Source organism: Choristoneura fumiferana, chromosome 13 (genome assembly GCF_025370935.1).
Source record: "Choristoneura fumiferana chromosome 13, NRCan_CFum_1, whole genome shotgun sequence".
In the NCBI taxonomy this organism is placed as follows: domain Eukaryota; kingdom Metazoa; phylum Arthropoda; class Insecta; order Lepidoptera; family Tortricidae; genus Choristoneura; species Choristoneura fumiferana.
This window is the reverse complement of record NC_133484.1, coordinates 5,049,224-5,073,390: the sequence shown is the minus strand read 5'-3', so window position 1 is coordinate 5,073,390 and position 24,167 is coordinate 5,049,224. Positions and strand designations below refer to the sequence as shown.

The window sequence follows — 24,167 nt, the reverse complement described above, 5'->3', positions numbered from 1 at the left end:
ACTTGACAATAGCCATCAGGGCTATACTCAATGGGCATTAGTGGCGGCCTTTAACGTTGCTAGTCTCCGCGGGCCAACTCTTCGTTCGTGAGGCCCAAGAGTATTATGTGCAAGACTTTTTGTAAAACATTGTATCTTTTGTTATCTATCTTGTACTGTAAATTATTGAATAAATTATCTTATCTATCTGTGTGAAGCATTCAAAGTCCCGTCATCTGTTCCAGATCACTTCCCGCTGCTAGTGGAGCTAGAGATGTGTCCGACGAGCGGCAACTCGAACGGGCTGATCGGACGCAGGTAGCACGCGTCCCCGCGCGCCCGCCGCCGCCGCGCCCGCTCGCCGCACGACCACTGACGCGACGCGCAGACGCCGACGCGCTACGCCGACACGTTACGCCGACTCGCCGCGCCGACCACGGGGCACGAACGGGAAAGTTTGACCCTGAGCTTGTGCTAGTGGTGTGAAAGAGGATGCAAATTTTCAAGTGTATTTGGACTAATTTCTACAGTTTTTTAGGATTCATAAATGTGTGGACGTGTTTGATCACGTGTAAAGGTAGGCGTCCACTGATCCGCATCGTACGCCTCGGACGTAGCGGATTTGTTGCTTTGTATAGAAATGTGCGATGCTTACGATGCGGACAGGTGGACGCACTAATATGTGTTTCTATACAAAGAATACTACGATCCGTTGCGTGCGATGCGTCCGATGCGTACGATACCGACAAGTGGACGTTTACCTTAAATCGCTGCTTCTGTACGACGTATGTCATGAAAAGTACGACAGCAGAGAGTAGAAAGCCGATGAAATGGACTAAGATTTTTTAAATAAGATCCTTGCTAGCTAAATCGAGCAATTTACGTCAGTAATGTGATAGTTTTACGAAGAATGACGACGTCGTTAAATTTTTACTCTTTACTGTCGTAAAGTCGCCAACACAATTGATTGTTCGTGAAACTCATTACAATGGACAAGAGGAGCACGAATAGTCAGTTTAAAATAATGACGATTGGACTTTTAAAGATACAGTCAAATAAATCCATATTACGTAAGTGCATGTTTCCGTTGAAATAGCAGCAGAATGCTGGTCTAACCAACCAAATGGATTTGTTCTAAAGAAGTATTGCTCCTTAACAAAAATCAATAAACTTGTTTTGGAAACGTTTACTGTGCACTATTTTCGTTCACCATACCAATTGTCTATAATGTACCTATTTAATTCCTGAACAGAGATTTAACCTTTTCTTGTTATCCTCTTTTGTATTAGTCTAGATAGAAACTCGGCGCCAAAGTAGGTCCGCTTGTGCCAGCCGTGCATCCTAGACATACGAATGACGACTCTTAGACACATTATAATATTAGCTTACGTTAACACAGTTGTGAGACTTTAATTTATTATGCCATCGCCATTACAACTAACTTCTGCCTTAGCCATCTCAGACTGGCTGAAGTTAAAATATTTTACAACAGTTTATACAACTTTTTATTTTATTTTACACGTTTGATAATTTTGCGTGTACCTACCAACCTATTGGTTACATTTTAAGTATTAACTAACATTCTTTCAATTTAAAGTCTCAAACTGCTTTAAAACCGCGTGCGTGTTGGCATTGGTTTTTAGCAAATAATGACAGTTGGTCATGTTCGTCAGACAGTCATTATTATTTTATTCTATGGGTTTGGTGAGTTTTTATGGTAATCTAATGCGTTGTTAGTAGTCGTTTGCTTCAACTTATTATGTTATTTATAAAATAAGCTTGTTTTCTGTGTCTCACGTATTTTGTCTGTCAAGCATTTTCAAACCAACCATTTTGTTAAGTAATAATGAGTCTGTGCGGATATGATAACTGGCTTCGCTTTTCCTGGACGCGCTTACCGTCGTATAACAGTAGGATTTAGCTCTGCTCATTTAATTTGCTTAGTAAAGTAGACATGGAGGTAATTCACAGTACAATGTGGTAGTTAGATGTTAGAGTTGATGTTATACCGAAGTAAGGGTCCAGAGAGGAGCGGGCGCTCTGTGCAATGTTTTAGTGTTTTACATGTGTCGTGTATCGGAGTACCGATTGTACGCCGCGAGTATCTGCGAATATTATCATTTAGACGGAGGAGTTGGTCATTGTAGTTTATCAATCTACAAATCGGATATTAAGTAGTGATAATTTTGACGATTCTATAATTAACGTATTCAATGAAATAAAATCAGACCTACGCTTATTGTGTCAATGAATATTTATGATGAAATAATGTAAATTGAAAATGGAAAATATTTTTTCAATAGGATAGTTCGTGGCGGATAAATGCTTAGTTTTTCGATGTTACATATTATACAGTTGAGGAATCGCTCAAGAAATATATGAAATTTTTAAATGTGGTTCGATCCCTGTACAATATAATGTAAAATGTAAATAATTTTAAATGTTTTGAACGTTGATGAGATGGGGTTTTGTGTCGCGAAATGTCCAACGTCCATTTACCACTGTTAGTTATAATTCCTCCACTGTATATTATTTAGGTGATATATATAAATTTGGGACATATTTCGCATTGTTCATGTATGGTGTTGGTTGGGTCGCGGGGGGCGCGGGGCAGTTGGCCCCCCGATTCCCTGCCGTACTATGTAAGGATCAGTGAGACAGTCTAAAGTATTAAAAAAACTTAGAAACCAAGTGCGCTGTTTTCAAATATTTTAACTTTTAATAGAAATATTTTTTGCATGCTGCATATAAAAACCACGATTTGGAACGTTTGAATGATTACTATGCTATGCTACTGACTATTGTTGATATATCAGTGTCTCAAATAATAAAATAGAACCGATAGTCAGTAGCTAGTGTACTCATAAAGTTCAATGTTCTGCGAAAGGAGACTCGTTTACAACAAAGTTTGAGTGGTATGAAAAATTAACAACCTAAGATTGTCGTCATTGTTTGATTCTTCAAAATTATTATATAATTGTTAGTTACAAAGAAACTTTTAATTTAATTTCGTGATAAAGTTTTTTTTTTCTCAATCCAGGCTGTCTCACAGACCAGTTACGAGTCATAAAGGAAATGCTAGAAAGTTAGTAACGTTTCGAAGAGGCGTAGTAGATTCGGTTAGGTATCCGCGGTGACGCGAGTGGGCGATTCAGAACAAAGCGGCGGGCGATCATTAGGTTAATTAATATCGCATTGTGTGTTCTAACAAACTTCTCAGCGAGACTATTTAAAATATATTTTTACCTTGTTTTAACGTCTGTCTACGTTAGCAGAGAGTAGGTTAGTGTTTAGTCTTTGTTTTCTAGGAATGGTCTTATCCGGCGGTTCTGCCCCGCGACACGCCCCTTTAGCTTTTAAGTAAGTAGGTATATTGTGACGACTCTTGACTATAAGTACCCTAACCGTGATCGGACTTCGACTTTCAAATCTATCATTAGATTAAGTTAATTGACTTAGATAAGTTCCCTTCTGCTCATCAGTATTCGTATTCTCGACTTGGTCTGAACCAAAATTGCTACATGCATTTTTTGTTAGGTTTTTTTATCATTGACGTGCCGGGACGTGTCGCGTGGCAATATGAATTCTCATCGGATAGCGGGTAGCATACTGCCGTAGTACAAATGTATGTGTGAATGTTTTACTGTTTGTAATGTGGTTGTCTCAGGTGTCTTTGTAGTAACCAATTGGATTGGTCGGCCTGCGACCGACAGGTGCGCGCGACATCGCTTTGTTCCTCTGTCGGTATCGGATAAGTTGGCTTTGAAAAGTTACAAAAATATTAAATAACTGGGCATTATTTAACTCGTTTAGTCCTATCATCATTATTATTTATTTGATTCGCTTCTATGGATTTTACAGATTATACCAAAGTAACATTTCTAGAGATAACTCTCATTTACCACTTGGCTTGGCGTTCGCAATTCATATATTGGGTAGGCTGTGTCAGTATGGACCTCTATTGGCCATTCAATCGTTTCTAATCCTGCAGGACCGAAGTGACACCTATAGTTTTTCCTCGTATTCAACCTTTCCTTTGTAAAAGACTCGAATCAAAAAACAGCAATATGCCTTTTTTCCGTTTCCAAACCCCTTTGAGCTATTAATCACGAATAATTTCAATCTCACGTCCGTCCTCACTATTCATGAGCCGGTAAACTTTGAGCTAAAGCAGCTACCAGCCAGTACCAATTTTTAGTTGCACTTTCCTTCCTTCATTACCGAACAGTGACCGAGTGGGCTAAGTCTTGCTTCAGTTGATTCCAAGATCGGCCGTCATAAGTTTGTGTAGAACTTGTGATTGCTTCGTAGAATATTGCGCAGGATGTACCGGTAAACAGTGTAGTAATCTATTTGGTATTAGTTCCAAATAGACTGCAATGCGCCTCGGACAGCCTTATTGGTTTGGTCATACTGACTCGTTGGGAAGCGTCACTTGGTAATCGGAAAAGTGATATACTAAATGTTTATAAACAAAATTCGGACCACTCTGCTTACTAATTACGCTTATTTTTTCACTTCTTCAGAATTATGTGTATCGGTTAATTATTGATTTTGATTGTTTTATTCATATTATTGTATATCAAACGATAGGTGCTGTTGTATTTAATTTTTAATGTTACTAAATGCGATTGTGATAGGGATAACGTCTCTCTTGTACCTTACTATCGAATGAATTGTAAAAATGCCAAATCATGAAAAGGGTATATTGAATATTACTTTTAGGATAAATGGGGTTAAATGAAGTTTTATACGAATCAAATTTTTACTAATGACGCTATATAATTTTTCTAAGTACAGATAGATTTTCAAATCATATCAAGATTATGATGTCTAGTTCTCGTGTTAATTAATATACCTAATATAGGAGTAAGACGAGATCTGATGTTGAAATTCTTCCGCTAGCGTTTACTGGGAGCACAAACTAGATAGTTACAATTACAACTGAAGGATTTCAACTTCGGCACTCCACTTGCCTTTTGCTATCTTCACTCTTCTCCAAATCAATTGTCATCTATAAACAGGTCTAGTATAGCAAGTATTTTTGCATTTATACATTGTCAATATATTATTCATTACAGTCTTGTAAAGCATAATAATTGTAGATTAATAGTCGGAACAATGATAGCATTACAGATGAGCCACAAATTAATCATCGCAGTTTTATTAAACTATATTTAGCGCATTCGCCAAACATGGTTGTGAGGCTACTATCGACGCACAGTACACTATATTTTTAAATGTTTATAGCTATGTTGACGATTTTCTAGACATCAGCAAACGAAAAATATAAAACGTGACAACAGTAGCCTCAAGTGACGACTTGGTTTTACCAAATTCTATTCTGAGTTATACTTGCGGATTTTTTAATGAATGTAAAGAACTCACTTGGCAATCCTGTTGCCTGGAGCTAAACCAAAAGTCTAGCACGAATGCGCAAGTATCGCTTACGGATAACGAGAGCTTTATCGTAACAAGTTTATCTTATTTGTAGTAGAACATATATGATCTCTTTATTTTAATATAATTTTGATGGACATTTTACTTAATAGTTTTAGCCGTGTGTAGATGAAATAGAATTTTTAGAGATCGCACATTTCGTTTGTAACATGCCACTGTACAGTTGTCTGATAAATTGATGCAATCTGAAATTGTGAGGTCCATTGTTCGATTTTCGCAGCTGCGTCATCTTCGAAGCTCCCCATGCGGCCGATATAGTTTTCGTTTGTGAACCTTTATTTATTTACCACATTTCAATAATTTGGAATTTGTATATATTATTTGTATATAGTATAATACCTCTGACCTTTTTGTTTATTTGTAAATATTCGATTCAATTACCTACCATATTTCCTTATTCATCCAATTTTCTTGTAAAAACAACGACCGTCTGGGAAGCTTCCGCTGCGATGGAATATTCGAATTTACCAAAAGAAGCCTTCGTGTTGTCTGTACATTTTATTTGTAATTAATGTTGTTTCGATAACGATTATTGGTGAACAACGAGCGAGCAGTCGCGTAAGTCAGCCGTTCGGACTTCTGCGCACACAGAGACCGAACCGATTTAGAGTTGTAGGCCACGCATCGATCACTGAGATGTTTATATCTTAACAGACATTCCATAGGCCCCGTCGTATTAGCTCAAGACTAAAGACTGTTTGAGACTTTAAAAATATCAAATTAATGAAAAAATATTTTCTGATGCACCTTAATGACTTTGTAAACTGTGTTATAGGTGATTTAATGTAAGATCGAACAGTGTAACTCACTAGAATCTAAGAAGAAATGCTTTACGTCACTGTGATAGACAATACTGCTCTACCTGAGAGGCACCATAGGCATTTATGAGAAAATAAATTGTTCTTATGAAATGGAAATGTTAGCAATGTAACCTACCTACTCTCAGTATTCAGCCGGTACAGCTTTATTTTGAGACCGAAATAAATATCAGTGTTATATTTAGAGATTTCCACTCAGCAAGTTTCAAGCAGGCTAATCAATCACTCGCTATACAAGTTTCAGATCAAAGTACCTTTAAAATCAAAATGAAGCTGTACCCGTTTCTACGGATGCGTGACGTGTGTATAAAAGTACAAAGGCGTATGTGCAGAAGTTCTGTCGCGGCTCGATGGATCGAGAGGTAGTTGCGCGCGCGCACCGCGTGTTGTGTGAGTGGCGGCTGTGTGCAGACACGTCGTATGACTGTGTGTGTGTACCCGCGTCTCGCTGTGCTGTTTGTTGACACATTATGTATATTTGAATGAATCAAATTATAAGAGAATATGAATTTTATACTTGATTTTTATTTTTATCCTTATACTTGAAAATGAGTACCTATTCTACAAGATATTTAAACAACTTTTGTAAGTAAACTCCTATATTTACATAGACTACATAAAAACTACAAATTTAAATATATTTAAAAACAACATCTTTGAAACTGTCAACAGTCTGCAATTCCAAAGTGATGGGACACTGCAACCAGTTCGACAAAAGTTCCTCTGTGTATCCCAGGAGGAAGTACATCTTGGTTGGTGATACTGCTCGCCTGATAATGGCTGCTACTCTGATGTGGTTGAACTGGCGTTTTATAATGACCTGGAATCAGTACATAACATACCATGCATTTTTTGTTTTGTTTTATTAGTTTTGTCTTAGAACTACTGGTCAATTATATCAACTACTTTACTATTTGAATTCTATTCAAAATGAGTGTCTTCACAACTTGTTATTTTCTCAAAAGCATTGCATGGTTTATTTACCAAGTTGCTTACCTCGCTACAAACAAGCCCATGCCAGGACCCAGTAATAAATCTGCGGATGAACTCATCTTCGAGTGCTGTTTCTGATCTTCTCAAACCATCCTTCAAGCTAGCTGTAACACACATTAATGACATTGATATATAATTATATTTAGTATAGTAACCTGTGCCCATCTCTCCGGACGCATGCAGCAGATATGGCCAGCCCAGTCCCACTTCAGCCTGGTGGTTTCTCTCCCGACATCTGCTATGCACATTTTCGAGCGCAGTGTGGTGTTCTGGATCAGATATGTCCTTTTGACACTCAAAATGCAGCGCTCCATAGCCCTCTGGCAAACCTTCAACTTGGACTTCTGAATTTCGGTTAAGGACCATGTTTGGGCACTGTAGGTTAATATGGGCAGTATAAAAGAGTCAATTAGTTTTCGCTTAAGTGACAGTGGAAGGTTGTCACTTAAAACATTTAAATAAATTTTTGATCATATGGCTTTGGATCAACAAGATGCTTATATGGTGAAAATTGAAGACTGTAGCACCAACTATTGGGCTGTAAAACCTGAGTATCAAACAATGAACAGACAGACATAATAAGTGACAGCAATAGGGCTCTATTTGGACCCTTTGGGTGTCGAACTCTGACAAGTGTTTGTTTTAACTGGACTTACAAGTATTCCAGGAGTTCCAAGACTTGCGATGAGCAATGTAGTGCGGTGGATTTGCCATTTCATAGGTAAGGGGTTTGTCCCGTTTTTTCGTTATTCTGTATTTGCCGGACACCACGCGACATAGTGCAGCAGATGTATGTAATTGTGAATCCACCGACCGCTGTGCCAAAGGCCCTAGAGCGCAAAGCTTAGACTGAAATGGAAATGATGAAAAAAATTACTGCAAAAGAAACGATTTAACTTATGACTTGAACACAAAATTTATTGAGAAGTAATACCTGCGCTATCTTAATAATAGACGTGTTCATAATTAACAAGGGTAAAATAGATTGCTGAATATATTGAATTCAAAACATTTAAACTTATTGAGGTTACGTACAGTTTTCTGATGTCAGTTCAGAAGAAAATGACAGTGACATTGTCAGTTCAGTTGTCAAATTTGACATTCAGTGTGTTCTAGACACTGTATAAAATGTCCTAGTTTGATGGATTTGATTTTGAAAGATTGTCTGCATTTTATTTATGCTTTTTACTCATTTCAAAAAAAGGAGGTTATCAGTCCCCGTAAGTACCCGTACGTCTTAAAAAATCTATGACCCGTACGCATGTAGTATTGTCGGAATTGCATAATTTTTGGATATGTTAGCCTATTCTAGCTTCTAAACATGTACATGCTAAATTTTATCTGCGACTTGGATTGCAAAAAAACATCAGTGGCCCATTTCACGAAGCTACAAGTTACAATTTACAAGCAGTAGTCTCTTTTCAATGCATACTGTTAAACAAAGACTACCGCTTGTAATTGTAAATTGTAACTTGTAGCTTTGTGAAATAGGGCATTGGTAGCATCGGTGAACGATTCTGTTGCTTTGATAAAATAAACTTTGGTTAAGTTCGAAATGGGTCAGCGCAGTGTGGTGGGGGTAATAGTTGGGTTTGTGTGATGTGTGTGTGTACGTTCTTTACAGCATGGAGGCGGGCGGAGGAGCTGCATAAACACACATTTGTTGCTTAGACGTAGCAACCGCGAGTTTGCGGTAAAGTACCTAATTGTTTATAGTTCACTGAGTATTTATTACAATACAATACAATCGCCCGTAGTGCCTTCAATAAAATGAAAAAGGTACTTTGCAGTTGCAGCCTCAAAATTTCTTTGCGCACTCGTTTACTCCAATGCTATAGGTATATGACTCATACTTCTATGATATGGATGCGAGGCCTGGACCCTTAAAGAGCAACTCCGGAAACGTATACGAGTAGAAGCATTTGAAATGTGGGCTTAATGACGCATGTTGGCCATAAGCTGGACGCATCGAGTGGACAATGTTGAGGTCCTACGTTGAGCTGGGAGGAAACGCGAACTGATGCAGACCAGACCATCGAAAAAGAAAGGTTGCCTACCTTGCTTTCCAGTATGGGCTTCTTCAATTGATAATCATGGGCAAAGTGGCCGGAAGAAGAGCTGTGGGACGTAGGAAGAAATCGTGGTTGCTCAATATCCGGGAATGGACCGGAATCAAAAGCGCCGCGCAGCTTTTCAACCTCGCCCGGGAGAAATATATACAATGTACTCTATGTGCGGAGCTGACTGCCACCCTTCACTAACTAGTTCGAGAGCGAGAGGCACGAGAAGAAGAAGACAATGACTCTTTATTGTACCTACACCATAAATAGTAGGTAAGCGATACAGAAAACAGGTACATAGAGAGAAAATTACAAGGTAAGCAATAGGTGGTTTTATTGCTTAACAGAGATTTCCTCCAGGCAACCTTTTTTGCAGAAAAAAAGTAAGAACTAGATTACAGCATATTATTATTGTATGTAAGAAACAAAATACTTACAATTGACAAACTTTGAGATACTTGTGCATAGGCGAACTATCCCTTTAAGGGATCTCTAACAGTCAACCTTTGAGTGGATGAGAGGAGCAATCATTTAGGGGCCGACCGACAAAGAGTGAGTTTTGGAGTCAAAAATAGTGGAAGCAACAATACAGTGCTTTAACGCATTCACTGCCACCGACGCAAATATGCGTTTTCGGAACTTCGCCCAGTGCCGCTGTCATAATGGTTCATACATTTTGAACGCACACGTGCGTCGGTGGCACCTGTGGAAATCAGGTGGCAGTGAATGCGTTAAACAACATAATACTTTTTACTATATATAACCATAATATATAAATAATACATGGAAGGAGAGGAATGAGGAATGTTCTCAAATATTTAAGGAGAGAAGGTGTATTCTCAAGCCTTCTCTGAAAGGTCCCACAGTGGGAGATTATTTTTTGTTCTACAATCGCCTGCCGGCCAGAATATTCTGATTGCAATATTGTAAATTCATCATCATCATCCCAGCCTATATACGTCCTACTGCTGCGCACAGGCCTCCTCTCAGAACAAGAGGGCTTGGGCGATAGTTCCCACGCGGGCCCAGTGCTGATTGGGAACTTCACACGCACCATTGAATTGCTTCGCAGGTTTTGCAGGTTTCCTCACGATGTTTTCCTTCACCGCAAAGCTCGTGGTAAATTTCAAATGTAATTCCGCATATGAATTTCGAAAAACTCAGAGGTGCGAGCCGGGGTTTGAACCCACGACCCTCTGCTTGAGAGGCGATAGGTCAAACCACTAGGCCACCACGGCTTTATATTGTAAATTGCTGACCGGGTATTCATGCCGATTTGAGTCAGTAGGAAGGTATTTGACGAGTGGTACAGTCACCGGCACCAATATCTGACATAACAAGCGTGCATAAATATCTGATATGACTCTATTTCTAGGGCCGGAAGGACGTGTCAGATATTTTTGCACGCTCCGCTGTGGCAGATATTAATGCTGGTGTTTGTACATTTTGAATAGCATCTAGCCTTTCGATTACGAGTAAAATTCTTTTCCGTGCTTTTTTAAGTAGAACAGAACATAATAATATGATTACTTACTTCATTTTAATCTTACGTCTTAAATATTTGTGTAAGTTTTTGTATCTACCTACTTCAGCCACTCACGGCGACGTAAGAGGTAATTTGGGAGAGGAGTCTTAAATACTTTTTTTGAAATATCATTTTAAATACTAGCTTTTTTGCTGACTGTACTTTTTGTTGACTGTACTTGCATTGTCATCTAAACTACATCTCCGTACCAAATTTCACGTCGATGCCATAAGCATTGATTGAGGAGTTCCCTCCTGAGCAGACGACCCTGGCTAGTCCACCAGGATGTCACTACTTACCAGATTATTATATTGTCACCAAATTTGCATAAGTACCTACCTATGCCATATTTTAAGTCAATCCAACCACTGGAAGTGGGCCAAATTTAGCTTCCAAGATTTGACCCATACTACGAATAACACCTACTAACAGGGCAAAAGTAAAATCTTGTAAAATAGAGTTAGGTATTCGATAGGTCCCTGGCCGGCCTAACTCGAGTATTACAGTTCCTACATCAGAAAAACATATTATAAGGCTGATTGATTGTCACATTGACTTGTAAACTACCTTGTCAGTTGTACCTGTTCAAATAATAATATAACCTTAGGGCGGTAAATCAATTTGTTGGTCGACTATGACTAACATATGACGTGAAAAACCTGTACATATGTATGTGTAGTGTAGGTAGGTATAATAGTTACATAACCAGCTTGTCTTACTAATTATAACGATTAATTACCTATGAAATAGTAAAATACAAAATGAAACAATTATTAAAACCTATAAACCTATTATGTGAACATTATTATATAGGTACTTTGTACTTGAGCCATTTGATTAAAACGGTTAAATTAAAAACAAATGAAGGTATTATTGTCAACTGCTTTATTTTTAGTTTTCATCTTCTATAGTCATGGTAAGAACAAATACAAATACTTTATTTAAATATACGGCGAATATAGTAATGAAGTAATAAGAGAGTGTTTTATTCTCTTAATTTTGCAACCTCATCCTATCCTACGATGTTTTTCAATTTTATATCGTGGGTATTTTTAGACAAAAAAATTTGGTATTTATGTAAATACCCAAGTTACTAATTTATGTTAAGAACGCACCCTTCAAAATACTACATGTCATGGTTTGGAGTGCCATAAGCTTTGATAGTTATCCGCATTAGTAAGCGATCGATAGAAAACATAGAGTTAATTGAGAGTTAATCGCACTCGCTGATTGATACCCAAAATACTGGCTTAGCCTAGGTAGCTTGCATGAAATCTCAGCATAGTATAAATACTTATACCTATAGTTGTATGAGAAAAACTACTTAATTTAAAACTTCTGTCAGACAATTATGTAAGTGTTTGTACTTCCAGCCACTCCCGGAGATGCAGGAGCTAACTCAGAAGAGGAAAGTCTTAAAAACCAAATAGTTGGTGATATTATTCATAAGGTAACTAATTTAACAACTAATGCATTTGCTAAAATTCCTGCAAAAGATAAAGCAAAAATGTTGACCAAAATTAGAGATAAATTAATGAAAGCTTCAACATTCACGGGACCCAACTCAAAAAAACATGTAGACCTAGTTATGGAAGGCGTAGAAGCGATCGCTAGAGGCGTCTCCGATGCAGAAGAAAGTAGAAGAGCTGCATCATTTAAATCACAGACCCATTATCAATCACAAGGAAAATCTAAAAAATCTAAAGCGGACAAACATATTAGTATAAAAGATAAATCAACCAAAAATAAATTAGTCCGATCTATAGCAAGGAAAATTGAAACACTCACAAAAGTTGCTTTTTATAAAGCTAAAACACGTGAAGAGAAAGAGCAAATTATGGAAAATATCAAAAACAGAGTTATTGAAGCTGCAAAAAAACACAAAATAATGATACGCAGTCAAGATGAAGGTATAAAACCGTACGGGGAATTGGTTGTTGAAGGCGTACAGTTAGTACTCGAAAATGAGTTTAAGAATGGTACCGAGAGAAGAACTAGCATTGAGTTGGATGATGACACTCAAACTCACAAAAGTAGACAAATTAAAGAAACTTCTGGAAATGAAAACAACGTAGTTGATGATAATGAGTTGACACATTCATTTAACCAACTACCGGTTGCAAACAAACTCGATTTGTGCGATTGTGATTGTTTAATAGAAAAAACTTGTGCTAAAATAACTGCTTTGAGTAAATTTACTTGCCGAAATGAAAGTATAATAGAATTGGATAAAATGTGTGATGGAACGCATAACTGTATTGATCAATCTGACGAAGAACAGTGTGCTGTGAATGGTAATAGCTCGTTGTTGAATTTATTAGACGACCAGATGGCCTAGTAGTTAGAGAACTTGACTACGAAGCTTGAGGTCCCGGGTTCGATTCCCGTGTCGGGGCAGATATTTATATGAAAAATACGAATGTTTGTTCTCGGGTCCTGGGTGTTTATGTATTTAAGTATGTGTCTATCTATATAATTATATTTATCCGTTGCTTAGCACCCATAACACAAGCTTTGCTGAGCTTACTTTGGGACTAGGTCAATTGGTGTGAATTGTCCCGTGATATTTATTTATTTATCTTTTTTTTAACTCTTTTTGTTACATTGTTATTTTCATTACAATATTTTAAAAAATTTCAGCTATTAAAAAGTTGCAGAGTGCTAGCAGTCTTATGACAGACATAGAGGCGCTATTACCTAGAAAATGTTTAAAAACTAATTTAGAGGACGATATATTGACAAATCAAAACGCTATTCTCACAGAAATTCTTAAAAAACAACTTGAATTCATTAAGAAAAATGATCCAACGAAAAATCCTCAGTTTTTAAAATATAACAATAATGAAATCAAAATTGTGGTTAACGATGTTGGTAGAATAGTGAGCACGGTCGGGTTTGCGCTTGAAACTGCTTTTTGTGTTCACGAAGTGGATCCAAATATGTTCAGTCGCAGGTCTTTGGCGATGATGGATGGTGATATGGATGAATTATTTGAAGAAAGATCATGGGCTCCTCCTAAATGTACCTGTTACGATGAGTTTTGCGCAAAATCGAATTGCACTCCTATTTGCCAGCGTAATTGTTGGCAACGGTACAGTTTAGGTCGATGGGCTTGCGCAGCACTTTCCACTAAAGACACTGTACCGCTGGAGGTAATATGTGACGGTAAAGTTGATTGCTACGACGAGTCTGATGAAATTGGTTGCAGTGCAGGTAACGTTATTCTTCGTGTCATAATCTTGGTATGTGCTTTTATCAGTAAGTACTTTAATTAATTTGATCTTCTTTTCAGGTAAAGGTTCAGATAAATTTGATTCCACAAACATGTACAATTCTGTTCTTCAAATTTTATCCAGTAAAGTAGCGCTGAAGGAGTATCATCCAGTCCTAAACCAACTAAATGCTTTGCAAAACTCAGTGCTACAACTGCAAAAAATCAGCACAGGTGAGACATATGATGTGCTCACACTGAAGAGTTTGCGAGGCAGTGTCTTTAAACAGTTAACATCTATCTATGATAAAATATTGGAGGAAGCTGATGTTATAGGACAAGTAGACGAAGCATATCTTCTATTATTTTCTATAAATGAGAAACTTGTAAGTGCCTTGAAGAATTCACAAACTGGTAATGACAAGATTGTCATAACCAGCGAATGCTTGTGCCGGGAGGACCAGTGCACTTCGGCTTCTTGCTCACCGACTTGCCGCCGAGCTTGTTCTGTCAAACCTAAATTCATAAAATACACTTGTGCCAGAAATTCTAATACCACAATTCATCTTGATAAAATCTGTAATGGCAAACCTGACTGCCCGAATGGCGAAGACGAAGAAAATTGTAAAGGTAGGTAAATATTTAATATTTCTAAACCCGAAAGCTTACGATTTTTCTTAGTGATAAAAAGACTCAAACGGTCAACGAACAAGCAAGCAAACGACAGAGCAGACGTCTCAAAAGAGTCGATAATTTTTTCCTGGCCTTAAATGAACACTCTTGTCTTTAGAATATACGAGTATTTATGCCTACTATATTCTTGGATTTTAAACGAAAGTACCATAATAATGTTACATGTATATGTAACAATTTTCTCAGATATAATTAATGATTTCAGATGAAATATGTAGAAATCATCATTTGGTGCTACTTCACCATGAAATCCAGAGTATTAATTTAAAAAAAGGATACACGGTTACAGAAATATTTCAATCCTGGAAAACTAAGGTGTGTTTAGTTTTTTAGGTGTGTGTGTCGAGACTTTCATGTATAAGTTATTAGTACCTAGGTGACAGAGCTCTGCTCGGATTCCTTTTTTGCGAAAACTGGAAAACATGGGTAACAAATTAATGTAAGTACAAGGGTTTGAAGATGTTGAAGATGAAAAATAAATATTTACAACGTTTGTAGTTCAATTTAATGAACAAACGAATGACAGTGATGATGATGATAGATACAAAATTATAAATCTCAGTTCCTTGTTTATTTTTGTTTAGGCATTAGCGACGTTGACGGTTATGGAGAAACGGGGGCGGTCAACGCGACGGGTGCTGCAGAAATTGGTCACCGAATTACTTCAGGACTTGATGATGGCATATGCTTCTCTCGGGGAGGTCAAGAGAACCGTCTCCGAACAGAGCGTCGATGAGTTCTTGGAGGTGGCTCTTCGTATACAGGATATATTAAGATCTTGCTCAAAATAAATGACAGTTTTCGAAGTTTTTATTTAGATCGAAATGAAAGTTATAACTAAACTAAAGTCCCACCAAGACATATTGTTCCACGAGGTTTAGAGTCTTGATATTTAAGTTAACCAGGATCTATTTGTTTTTCTAACATGTTACCTATTTAGCGATCAATTTAACTTTTAAATTCTAACTAATTAATAAAATTTATTATAATGATAGATAATAATTTGAAAGACGTAATTTGAAACGCAAATCAATTAATCGTAATTATACATAGAGGAAATCGTGAGCCATAGTTCCAAATAAGTAATAACAAAAAAGAAATTATTAGTAAATTTGCTGTCATCGATAAATAGAGTAAGCGATATATAAAATTCACGTATAAAGTGATAACATAATGAGTCAGAAGTAAGTTAAATATTTCGATACGCCTGCAGAGACATCAGTCCGTGACAAGACGCTCAACATGGCAGGTAAGTGGCTGATTATAACTGATAAGTGATAACGCTAGTGAACTAGAAAACTATCATTGGATCAGTGCCTTCATTCCTAACCTGATTTCTCCAGATACATTACGTCAATGATTCTAGGATTCATCATGAATGAGTGTTTTGTCTGTCAGAAAATACAAGTTTGTTGCGGCCAAATTACTTCTAGTAGAACACAGTATAATTTATGTTGCCCTATGTAGCCCTCTCCATATAAGCGATAGAAAAAACAATAATCATTTCTAATAAGTAATCTGAGTTGGTAATTGCATTTGAGTTGTTCACAATCTGTTGTGTAGGCAATTGGAAACTTTATTGCTTCTTGGGCCAGCTAGTTGTTATGGCAGCAAAACTGTATACCGGTAATGCAATCGATGTTTCTAGTGCTGGTCCAACACTTTATCATATTTCACGTGAGCCTCGGAGAGGCACGCATGAAGCACGAAGTGTGGTGCTGTGCCGCTATGACACTCTAAATAGTGCTGTCAGTATTTGGTGTTATTTTCGTACTGATCTTAAAACAATATCTATATTTTCGTAAAAAATAGCAAACGTCTTCGATTTATTTCGTCATCTCTTGAAATCTACATTTGATTACGAAATACCATTTGCACATATAGTATAGGATGAAATAGCACCTGTCTAATATATCTAGATTATTTGTGTTCTTTGTAGTTAAGAGAAGTATCTGGAAGACTTGTTTATCAGCCTCGAGCGGCGCATTATCATGTAAATTGCGAAACCTGCGCATGAGCAGGCGATGCGTGGCACTGAAATAACAGACACTTTCATCTGCAAATATTTACATTTAAAACCAAATCAGTTTTAGAATAATGAATTCTGAAGGACCCAAGTACCTCACTATTCTATCATTTTTTTTTCAAACACATATTTTCACATCAACTTCAAAAAAAAAAATCATTTTTTATTTTACGACTTACGATGAGAATTACTGGTATTATTTTAATATAGTTATATTTACTTTCACGGTGTTGAATTTACCGAATTGAATAGAAAGGTACCTACACTTAGACACGTATATACCTAATTAAGTTACGTACTTTTAGGTAGTTATTATGAGCATAGCCGTGCCCACCCCAGTACGGTCTAGTGCCTACCCCCGAAACAGCCCGTTGGGCTTCTGATTCAAAATTATATAATACCTAGGTACTGATATTTTCACACAAAAATCCAGGTCAGGCCCCCCTGGAAAATAACCCTCTCTAGAAACGCTAATGATAGAAGATCCTAGCAGCCTCTCTTTTATGTTCTGTTACAGGTACATTGTTGAGTGTAGGTATTTTTAACCGACTTCAAAAAAGGAGGAGGTTATCAATTCGGTTGTATGTTTTTTTTATGTTTGTTACCTCAGAACTCCGTCACTTATGAAGCGATTTGATTTTTTTTTGCGCTCGTCTAGGAATACCTTCAATTAGGTCACATAAGCACCAAATCAGGATCTGATGATTGAATCTTAAGGAAATCGAGGGAACTCTTCAAATGTTGTAGGGACACCTGTAGTAAATTGGATATATTTAGTAGTAACCCGTGCATTTGCTCTTGAAAATCATCATTTGGTGAAGTGGAACTGATGATGAAGACCACAATTGACCATCGGAGTTACTACTCAATAACAAGTATTTCACGGGTTAAATTTTAATTACTTTGATACAGTTGCTTAGCAATTTATGCCCCTCGTAATGCATATGGTAAAACGGGTGGTGAAGCACCAGGACTCCTCAATAATTAACGTTTCTGCATCGGAAAAAGCAATCTTTTTCTTGAGCAGTTGCTATTAAACTATTGTATCTTAGATTATTTACACTAAAAAGCGTGAAAAAAAAAGAGTGATTGAAGCCCAATACACACTTATAAAGTGACTGTAGATCCACTCCTGCTGGCTCGTGCTGAGGCACCGACCAACTTCAGACTGGTAGAAAAATATTTTCATGGTTTTTTGTAGTCGGTTCAATTTATTGTTATAATTTTTTTTTAAAGATTGATCTCTTAGATATAATTAAGAAGCTTTGAATACCTAATATGTAAAGTGGTACGCTGTTTCGATAGATTGAAATTATAAAGCAAACTTTAAAGTTATAAATCAACCTTATAACAATTGTTATTAAGTTTGGAATTCCCAACTAATATTTTTCGCTCTAATCATTATAATCCATGGAACATGAAACAGTTATCAGTAATGCGGTTAGTTCGAATTTCAAATTTTATAATGATAAAATTTGGATTTATCTTTATCGTTCTAAAAATACCTCGTGTTAGTGAAACAAAATATCATGCGTGTACACGTACCTTCTTACACAACATAATGAATTGCTACGCGTTTAGTGACAAAATACCTGTCTATCTAATTATAATCAGTAGAGAAAAGGGAAGTCTAAAATCAAAGTATTCATTTTTTTTATTGTTGGAAGTAAATGTCCGAAAAAACCTGGCAGTATTGGAGACAAGTACTCCTGAATTTTCCTTTAGCTGTAGGTACGTGACGCTGTGCCATATTCATTATGATACGCGTTAGGATATGTCGATAATAATACCGTTGACTAATTTATCCAGCAAAACTTAAGGCACATTTTTTCCTGGCATGCCCTTGGTAAATGGAGCTAGGCAGGTTACGTCAGCCGCGTGGATCCAAGCAGGTGGACTGTAAAATAGCCACAAACTGAGTGCTACTATTGGTTGGCTGGCGATGAAGTGGTTGGCACGCTGGTGGAATGACTTAGAACACCGCTCAGAACCGTGGTGAATGGAGAGAATGGGGGAAGCCCTGACATAGCTTTGGGCCTCCAGGCTTAATACTGCCCTTTAGATCTCGCTAGCTAAGCTTTACTTATAAAACTTGTGTTACCTGATTGCTTTCACACTATACAATAAATATGTTATCTAGGACGTCCTGGTGGATATGGATACCACGGTTATGGTGGCCCGCCTCCCCCGCCGGGGCACCCGCCCCACATGTACCCTGGTCCTCCAGGGGTCATGTACTACCCCGTCCACCCCGCATATTTCTACCCCTACCCTCCTCCCTCCCACCACGACCCGGTCCAAGTGGTGGACAGCCCACCCGAAGATGTCGGCCCGGAACTACCCGGAGAAACAGTCGAGCTGCCGTGGAGTAAGTCATGATCCGCAGTAATCCTCTCTCAAGGAAACCACTTGCAAGTAAAACTTTCCTGAAAGAGTTTCTTGAGGTTCAGTGGTCTTGTGAGAGTGTTATGAAAGTGGACAAGAGGGCACGGTATGGGGAGATAACACCTTTGACCCACTTGATAACAACGTCTGTTAGGATTAGTCTTCGTTAGCTAAATTCAAAATATGAAGTTCTAAGAGAAGAACATCCAGATATCAAAATTGTTATCTGTTCGTTAATTACACCATCTCTAGCACTATTTCAATAAGAGTTTGTTCTTAAAATAAATGTATTATCACCGTTAAAACTTTAATAAAGAGGATTCAGGTTAGGTATTTGGTGCACAACGAAATGTAATCTAATCCAGAGATTACTCATTGTCAGTAAATATCGATAAAACTTTTGCTCATTCACTATTCACAGAAATATTTAATCAACTATTTATCAATCTCCGTGAGCTACCTTAAGTGTAGGTACACCTTTATTGTTTCAATGACAAGTTGAGGGTCGAACTTTGTATTATCCATATCAGAGTAGAGGCTCTCCCACTTTAGGATTGAAAATAAACTAAGATATACTCATTAGGCATAAAGTCATGTCTAAAGGTGTTATCTTTCCCTCTAGCTTGGGTTGTATTGTCTGCCGATGTTGGGCCAATCCTCTCTATGGACTCCTATAAATCCTTTCCCAAACCGATTTACTCCTTTCCTTCCGCGTATGAAACACAATTTTACTGTATCAAATACGTTTAATATACTCCATACAGAGTTTTGGCCGTCGCTTATTTGTATTGTGTCTCGCAAAATGGAAATTTGGAGTATACCGTTATAGGTAGAGTTATTCACGATGACGCGTGCCATGGTTCTTATTACAATGAAATGTCTAATTTTGACAAAATCACGCGTCTTCGTGGATGGCACTAGGTATATTGTATCACATACTCTTAACTTTATGTAAACTTTTAAACAGCTGATATTGCACTGTCGCTACGTCATAGATTAGTTTATTTCTCGACGCTCTACCAGCACTCTGTTAGTCATAGATGTACACACATTTTTCTGTTCAATTCATGTTGTATTAGTTTGCACGTTTGTTTTATGGTCTTTTGTTAGGTAGGTTGGTATACATTGGTCATGTTTACATAATGTGTTAAGTCTCTGCCATTTAAAACCTAATGATTTTTATTTCTATAATTGATTAATCTGTTGAATGTTGGATGTTGTATAGTAATACTAATAATTGATAGCTATTTATACCAAAAAATATATATTTAAAAAAACGTACTTGAAAATTTCTTCACAAACAGGATTCTAAGAACTCAGTCAGTTGAACTTTTAACGGTGAACTTGTAGTTTCATTATTAACTGAATAAAATGGGCACTAATCGTGTTTTCATGAGCATGGGCCCCTTGTGTTCATGGTAAAAATTATACTGATCAACCCTTATGTATTCAGGTACATACCGTTGGGTCCCAGCTTGCCTCAGCCAGCGCAGCATCCCACCGGGCGCACTGCGCGTGGGCACCGACGCGGACGGCGAAGAGATCTATGCAGGCCGTGCACCACATGAGGGCGACATCCTGCCCGCGAAGGTCATACCCTCAAAGAACGCGTGCTACGTGGCTCATAATGGGGAGGAGATACTGAAAGATCAGTTTGAGGTAAGCATCATCATCATCAGCCTACAGCAGTCCACTGCTGGACATGGTAGGCCTCTTCCATGGCGTGCCACAACACTCTGCCTTCAGCCCCTCTCATCCATCCGCCGCCAGCGAGCGACCCTCTTAAGGTCCGTGCCTCAGGTTGACCTACACTACGTTTTCCCGTCCGTGGTCCCCATTCGAGGACTCGTCTGCTCCACCGTTCATCGGTCCTGCGACAGACGTGGCCAGCCCAACGCCACTTCAGCGAACCAATTATTTGACCTAAGCAATATTAATGATATTTTTTATCGTATAAACACGCTTCGTTACACTGATACGAATCAGAATAAGAATCAGAATTGTTTATTTGCTAGAATACAGTATAAATGGTGTTACAGTCTTCTTGTCCATTGTATCCAGCCTGCATGCAGGCGTGCAAATTATTAACACATACGATACGAGATACTTAATTGATACTTTCATACCAAATTTCAAAGATGGGCTAGGACTAACAGAAGTACCATACACTGTAGGTTTTTCACTTATGACAATTTGTATGGAAACATATTTTTTAATGACTCTATCTTTTGATTGCTTTGACTTCGAAGTTTGATCTTTCATTGTTTCAAGGGGTAAGTAGCAGATAGAATGTATTTGATATTAATATCAGCTTGACACTTGCACGTGTTCATGAGAAAATCGTCTTGACAGACGGACAGACAGAACAAAGTTATCCTATAAGTGTTCCATTTTGTTTTGTGATGATAGAGATATTATTTTAAGAGGTGATAGTAACTAGACTAAAGGATTTACCTACCTCTACGTAGACGTACGTTAATGCAAATTACTCGTATTGTCCAGCATTAACTGAACACAAATTTTTATTCACGTTCAGCACCCCGCAAAGACTGATAGTATTAATCCTGGTATTTCCCGTTGCAGGTGTTGGTACCGGCGATGTTCTCCTGGCAGTTCTCGACAAATGGCGCCGTGCCTCCTGGCGCGGTGGAGGCGGGCGTCACCGCCGACGGAGAGAAGCTGTACTTCGGCCGCGTCAACCACGACGGCTGCACCACTCCTGGCAAGGTCAGGCACTCTTGACACGACATCACCCATTTTAGGATCCAACCATTTCTGGTACTGGATTCTGGCTTTTCGCCGAAACTATTTTTCCCAAATGATTCATTGCCCAATCGTTTCATATGGACGAACGTGTTTTTTTCTGAAACTGTAAACTATTCAGGATATTTATTTCAAGACTATCCTGTAAGTTTTATAAGTATGTTGTACGTTGGTGCCGTGGCGTCTGCATGGGGCTGCCGTTGGCGTGGGATGTTACATGCGTGGATACGTTAGCCCCGTCCCACGTCCAACGGTCTGCGCGGAAGCCAGGGACAGCTGTAGACGATGCCCAAACCGTCAAGTGCCGCAAATATGCCTTTCTTAAGGACAACTACTTTTTTGCGGCACTTGCGGTCGAAACCTTTGGGCCTTGGTCGTCCGACACAAAAAAGTTTATGAAAGAAGTGTCGGACAAACTAATCGGCGTATCTGGCGACCAAAGAGCAGGCTTTTTCTTCGCCCAAAGACTGCAACGCAGTGCAACAAGGCAACGCCGCCAGCGTCTTGGGTACAATGCCCCGCGCTGCGCTGCCTTTGGAAGAGGAAGCCCGTTTTAGTTAATTTTATATGTTTTTATTTTTATGTAAAAATTAATTGTTTAAATAAACAAAGCTACTTACAGTTTCAACAAAAAATCGTCCGTCCATATGAAATAATTGAGAAATGAAACATCTGGGCAAAGTATTTTCGGCGAAAAGTTAGAGAACTTTCTGGTACAAGCGATAATGAGACTTTGGTATCCGGTAAACAAAAGATTTTCTGAGCAAAAAGGTAAAAGTGATGGAGAAAGACTTGAAATTCGACATAGTCTTCACACGAAACCTACTTCTAATCAACCGCGAAGCAGGGAAGAGCGCAAAATAGTCGGGGAGAGCAAACGGGCGCTTTTGGGATCAATCATATTCAGCGTTTTACGGCGTTATTTTACTGTTCCATCCATCCCAGCCTATATACGTCCCACTGCTGGGCATGGTGTCCTCTCAGAACAAGAGGGCCTGGGCCATAGTTCCCACACGGGCCCAGTGCGAATTGGGAACTTCACACGCACCATTGAATTGCTTCGCAGGTTTGTGCAGGTTTCCTCACGATGTTTTCCTTCACCGTAAAGCTCCTGGAAATTTTCAAATGTAATTCCGCATATGAATTTCGAGAAGCTCAGAGGTGCGAGCCGGTGTTTGAACCCACGACCCTCTGCTTGAGAAGCGATAAGTCAAACCACTAGGCCACCACGTTATTTTTCTGTTAACAAAAAATAATGATGTTCCGAGTTAACTTTTACGAAAATAAAATAATCTAGAATCTATTTTGATCAACATTTTTTAATTTTTTAAATTTATTTATATATTCAAATTACTACTTAGGTACAACTTAGGTACAGGGTCGGATTAACAACTAGGCAGAATAGGTAACTGCCTAGGGGCACACAAAACATATTTAAGATGTTCCATAGAGTGAAAATCCAATCGTAAAATATACATCCTTCCGACGTATGAATATATTGAACTTGAAAAGAGAAGAGCTGATGATCTTCAAATGGCTGAAAGGGGCCCCGAGTTTTTGCATTACCTTTGGCCCCGACATGATTAATCCGGCCCTGAAGGTTGCGACTTGTCCAATACGTTGTAGACACCATTTTACATGCGTAGTTGTACATTCGCGGCATCTAGTTAGATTGAAGTCTGACTGAGGTTTTAATACTTGGTTTCATTTGCAGATCCATCCAAGCCACGAGACTTGCTACTACCCATTCGACGGCGAAGAGAGGAGCTCTGCCGAATACGAAGTTCTCGTGCTCATGTAGATTAAGTTACATTTACTTACACGATATTGTACAGAATTCCTAACAATCTTAAGTATTGTTAGTAATTGACACATAGTCTGTAATGTGTAAAGACGTCATAACTACTTGATTGATTTGATATTTTCGTTTTTGACTGTAATTTTTTTGCCCAAGTCTGATTGGTAATGTTGTTTATATTGTATGTAATAATCCGTTTAGTCAGTACACAGGCAGAAAAAACAGTTAAATAACCATTGGAGATAAATACGATATTGCTTTCCAGTCAACTAAGTAATATAACAAAATATTTTTATACAGTTGTATTGTTTTATTTATTTTCATCTGAGTGTACGTTAAATTTGAAATATTAATACGTGACGCCGAAGAACTAAAGTCACCGACATAAGTAGCTCGAAGAATTATGCAAGTTGAAGTAGCAATGGGCCAGACAACCGCTGCTGGATGCAGTGGCGA

General features: G+C 38.2%; 4 protein-coding genes across 7 annotated transcripts in view; 3 read left to right on the top strand and 1 right to left on the bottom strand.

Moving 5' to 3' along the window:
* twin (CCR4-NOT transcription complex subunit 6-like twin) overlaps positions 1-6,771 on the top strand; it is a 141,830-nt gene extending 135,059 nt beyond the window's left edge. For all 4 annotated transcript variants that reach the window (XM_074096091.1, XM_074096092.1, XM_074096093.1 and 1 more), the window contains one exon: positions 225-6,771. In XM_074096091.1, the coding sequence (XP_073952192.1) occupies positions 225-301 (77 nt within the window). In that variant the 3' untranslated portion in view covers positions 302-6,771. The remainder of the gene's footprint in view (positions 1-224) is intronic.
* mRpS24 (mitochondrial ribosomal protein S24) lies at positions 6,763-8,320 on the bottom strand. The gene is made up of 4 exons (XM_074096096.1): positions 8,185-8,320; positions 7,907-8,099; positions 7,254-7,354; positions 6,763-7,077 (listed from the first exon to the last, which is right to left on the bottom strand). Exons 1-4 carry the CDS (start codon positions 8,212-8,214, stop codon positions 6,889-6,891), a joined length of 513 nt encoding a protein of 170 aa, XP_073952197.1. The 5' UTR covers positions 8,215-8,320; the 3' UTR covers positions 6,763-6,888.
* A 3,306-nt stretch (positions 8,321-11,626) lies between these two features.
* On the top strand, positions 11,627-15,545 carry LOC141433938 (uncharacterized). Its single transcript, XM_074096088.1, has 6 exons — positions 11,627-11,751; positions 12,209-13,129; positions 13,476-14,048; positions 14,128-14,676; positions 14,945-15,054; positions 15,324-15,545. The coding sequence occupies exons 1-6, from the start codon at positions 11,697-11,699 to the stop codon at positions 15,528-15,530; spliced, it is 2,415 nt and encodes an 804-aa protein (XP_073952189.1). The 5' UTR covers positions 11,627-11,696; the 3' UTR covers positions 15,531-15,545.
* Positions 15,546-15,913: 368 nt separating this feature from the next.
* On the top strand, positions 15,914-24,010 carry LOC141433939 (natterin-3-like). The gene is made up of 5 exons (XM_074096089.1): positions 15,914-15,988; positions 18,906-19,133; positions 20,604-20,809; positions 21,734-21,877; positions 23,628-24,010. Exons 1-5 carry the CDS (start codon positions 15,982-15,984, stop codon positions 23,712-23,714), a joined length of 672 nt encoding a protein of 223 aa, XP_073952190.1. The 5' UTR covers positions 15,914-15,981; the 3' UTR covers positions 23,715-24,010.
* Positions 24,011-24,167: the final 157 nt, after the last annotated feature.

Excerpts from the sequence above, each read along its gene's own strand:
- mRpS24 (XM_074096096.1), bottom strand. The coding sequence starts at position 8,214 with ATGAACACGTCTATTATTAAGATAGCGCAG. Across the intron at positions 8,100-8,184 it reads CTATTATTAAGATAGCGCAG|TCTAAGCTTTGCGCTCTAGG; the intron begins GTATTACTTCTC and ends TTTCCATTTCAG. Across the intron at positions 7,355-7,906 it reads TTGGAACTCCTGGAATACTT|CTAGCTTGAAGGATGGTTTG; the intron begins GTAAGTCCAGTT and ends TGTGTGTTACAG.
- LOC141433938 (XM_074096088.1), top strand. The coding sequence starts at position 11,697 with ATGAAGGTATTATTGTCAACTGCTTTATTTTTAGTTTTCATCTTCTAT. Across the intron at positions 13,130-13,475 it reads AGAACAGTGTGCTGTGAATG|CTATTAAAAAGTTGCAGAGT; the intron begins GTAATAGCTCGT and ends AAAAAATTTCAG. Across the intron at positions 14,677-14,944 it reads AGACGAAGAAAATTGTAAAG|ATGAAATATGTAGAAATCAT; the intron begins GTAGGTAAATAT and ends TAATGATTTCAG.
- LOC141433939 (XM_074096089.1), top strand. Across the intron at positions 19,134-20,603 it reads AACAGTCGAGCTGCCGTGGA|GTACATACCGTTGGGTCCCA; the intron begins GTAAGTCATGAT and ends TTATGTATTCAG. Across the intron at positions 21,878-23,627 it reads GCTGCACCACTCCTGGCAAG|ATCCATCCAAGCCACGAGAC; the intron begins GTCAGGCACTCT and ends TTTCATTTGCAG.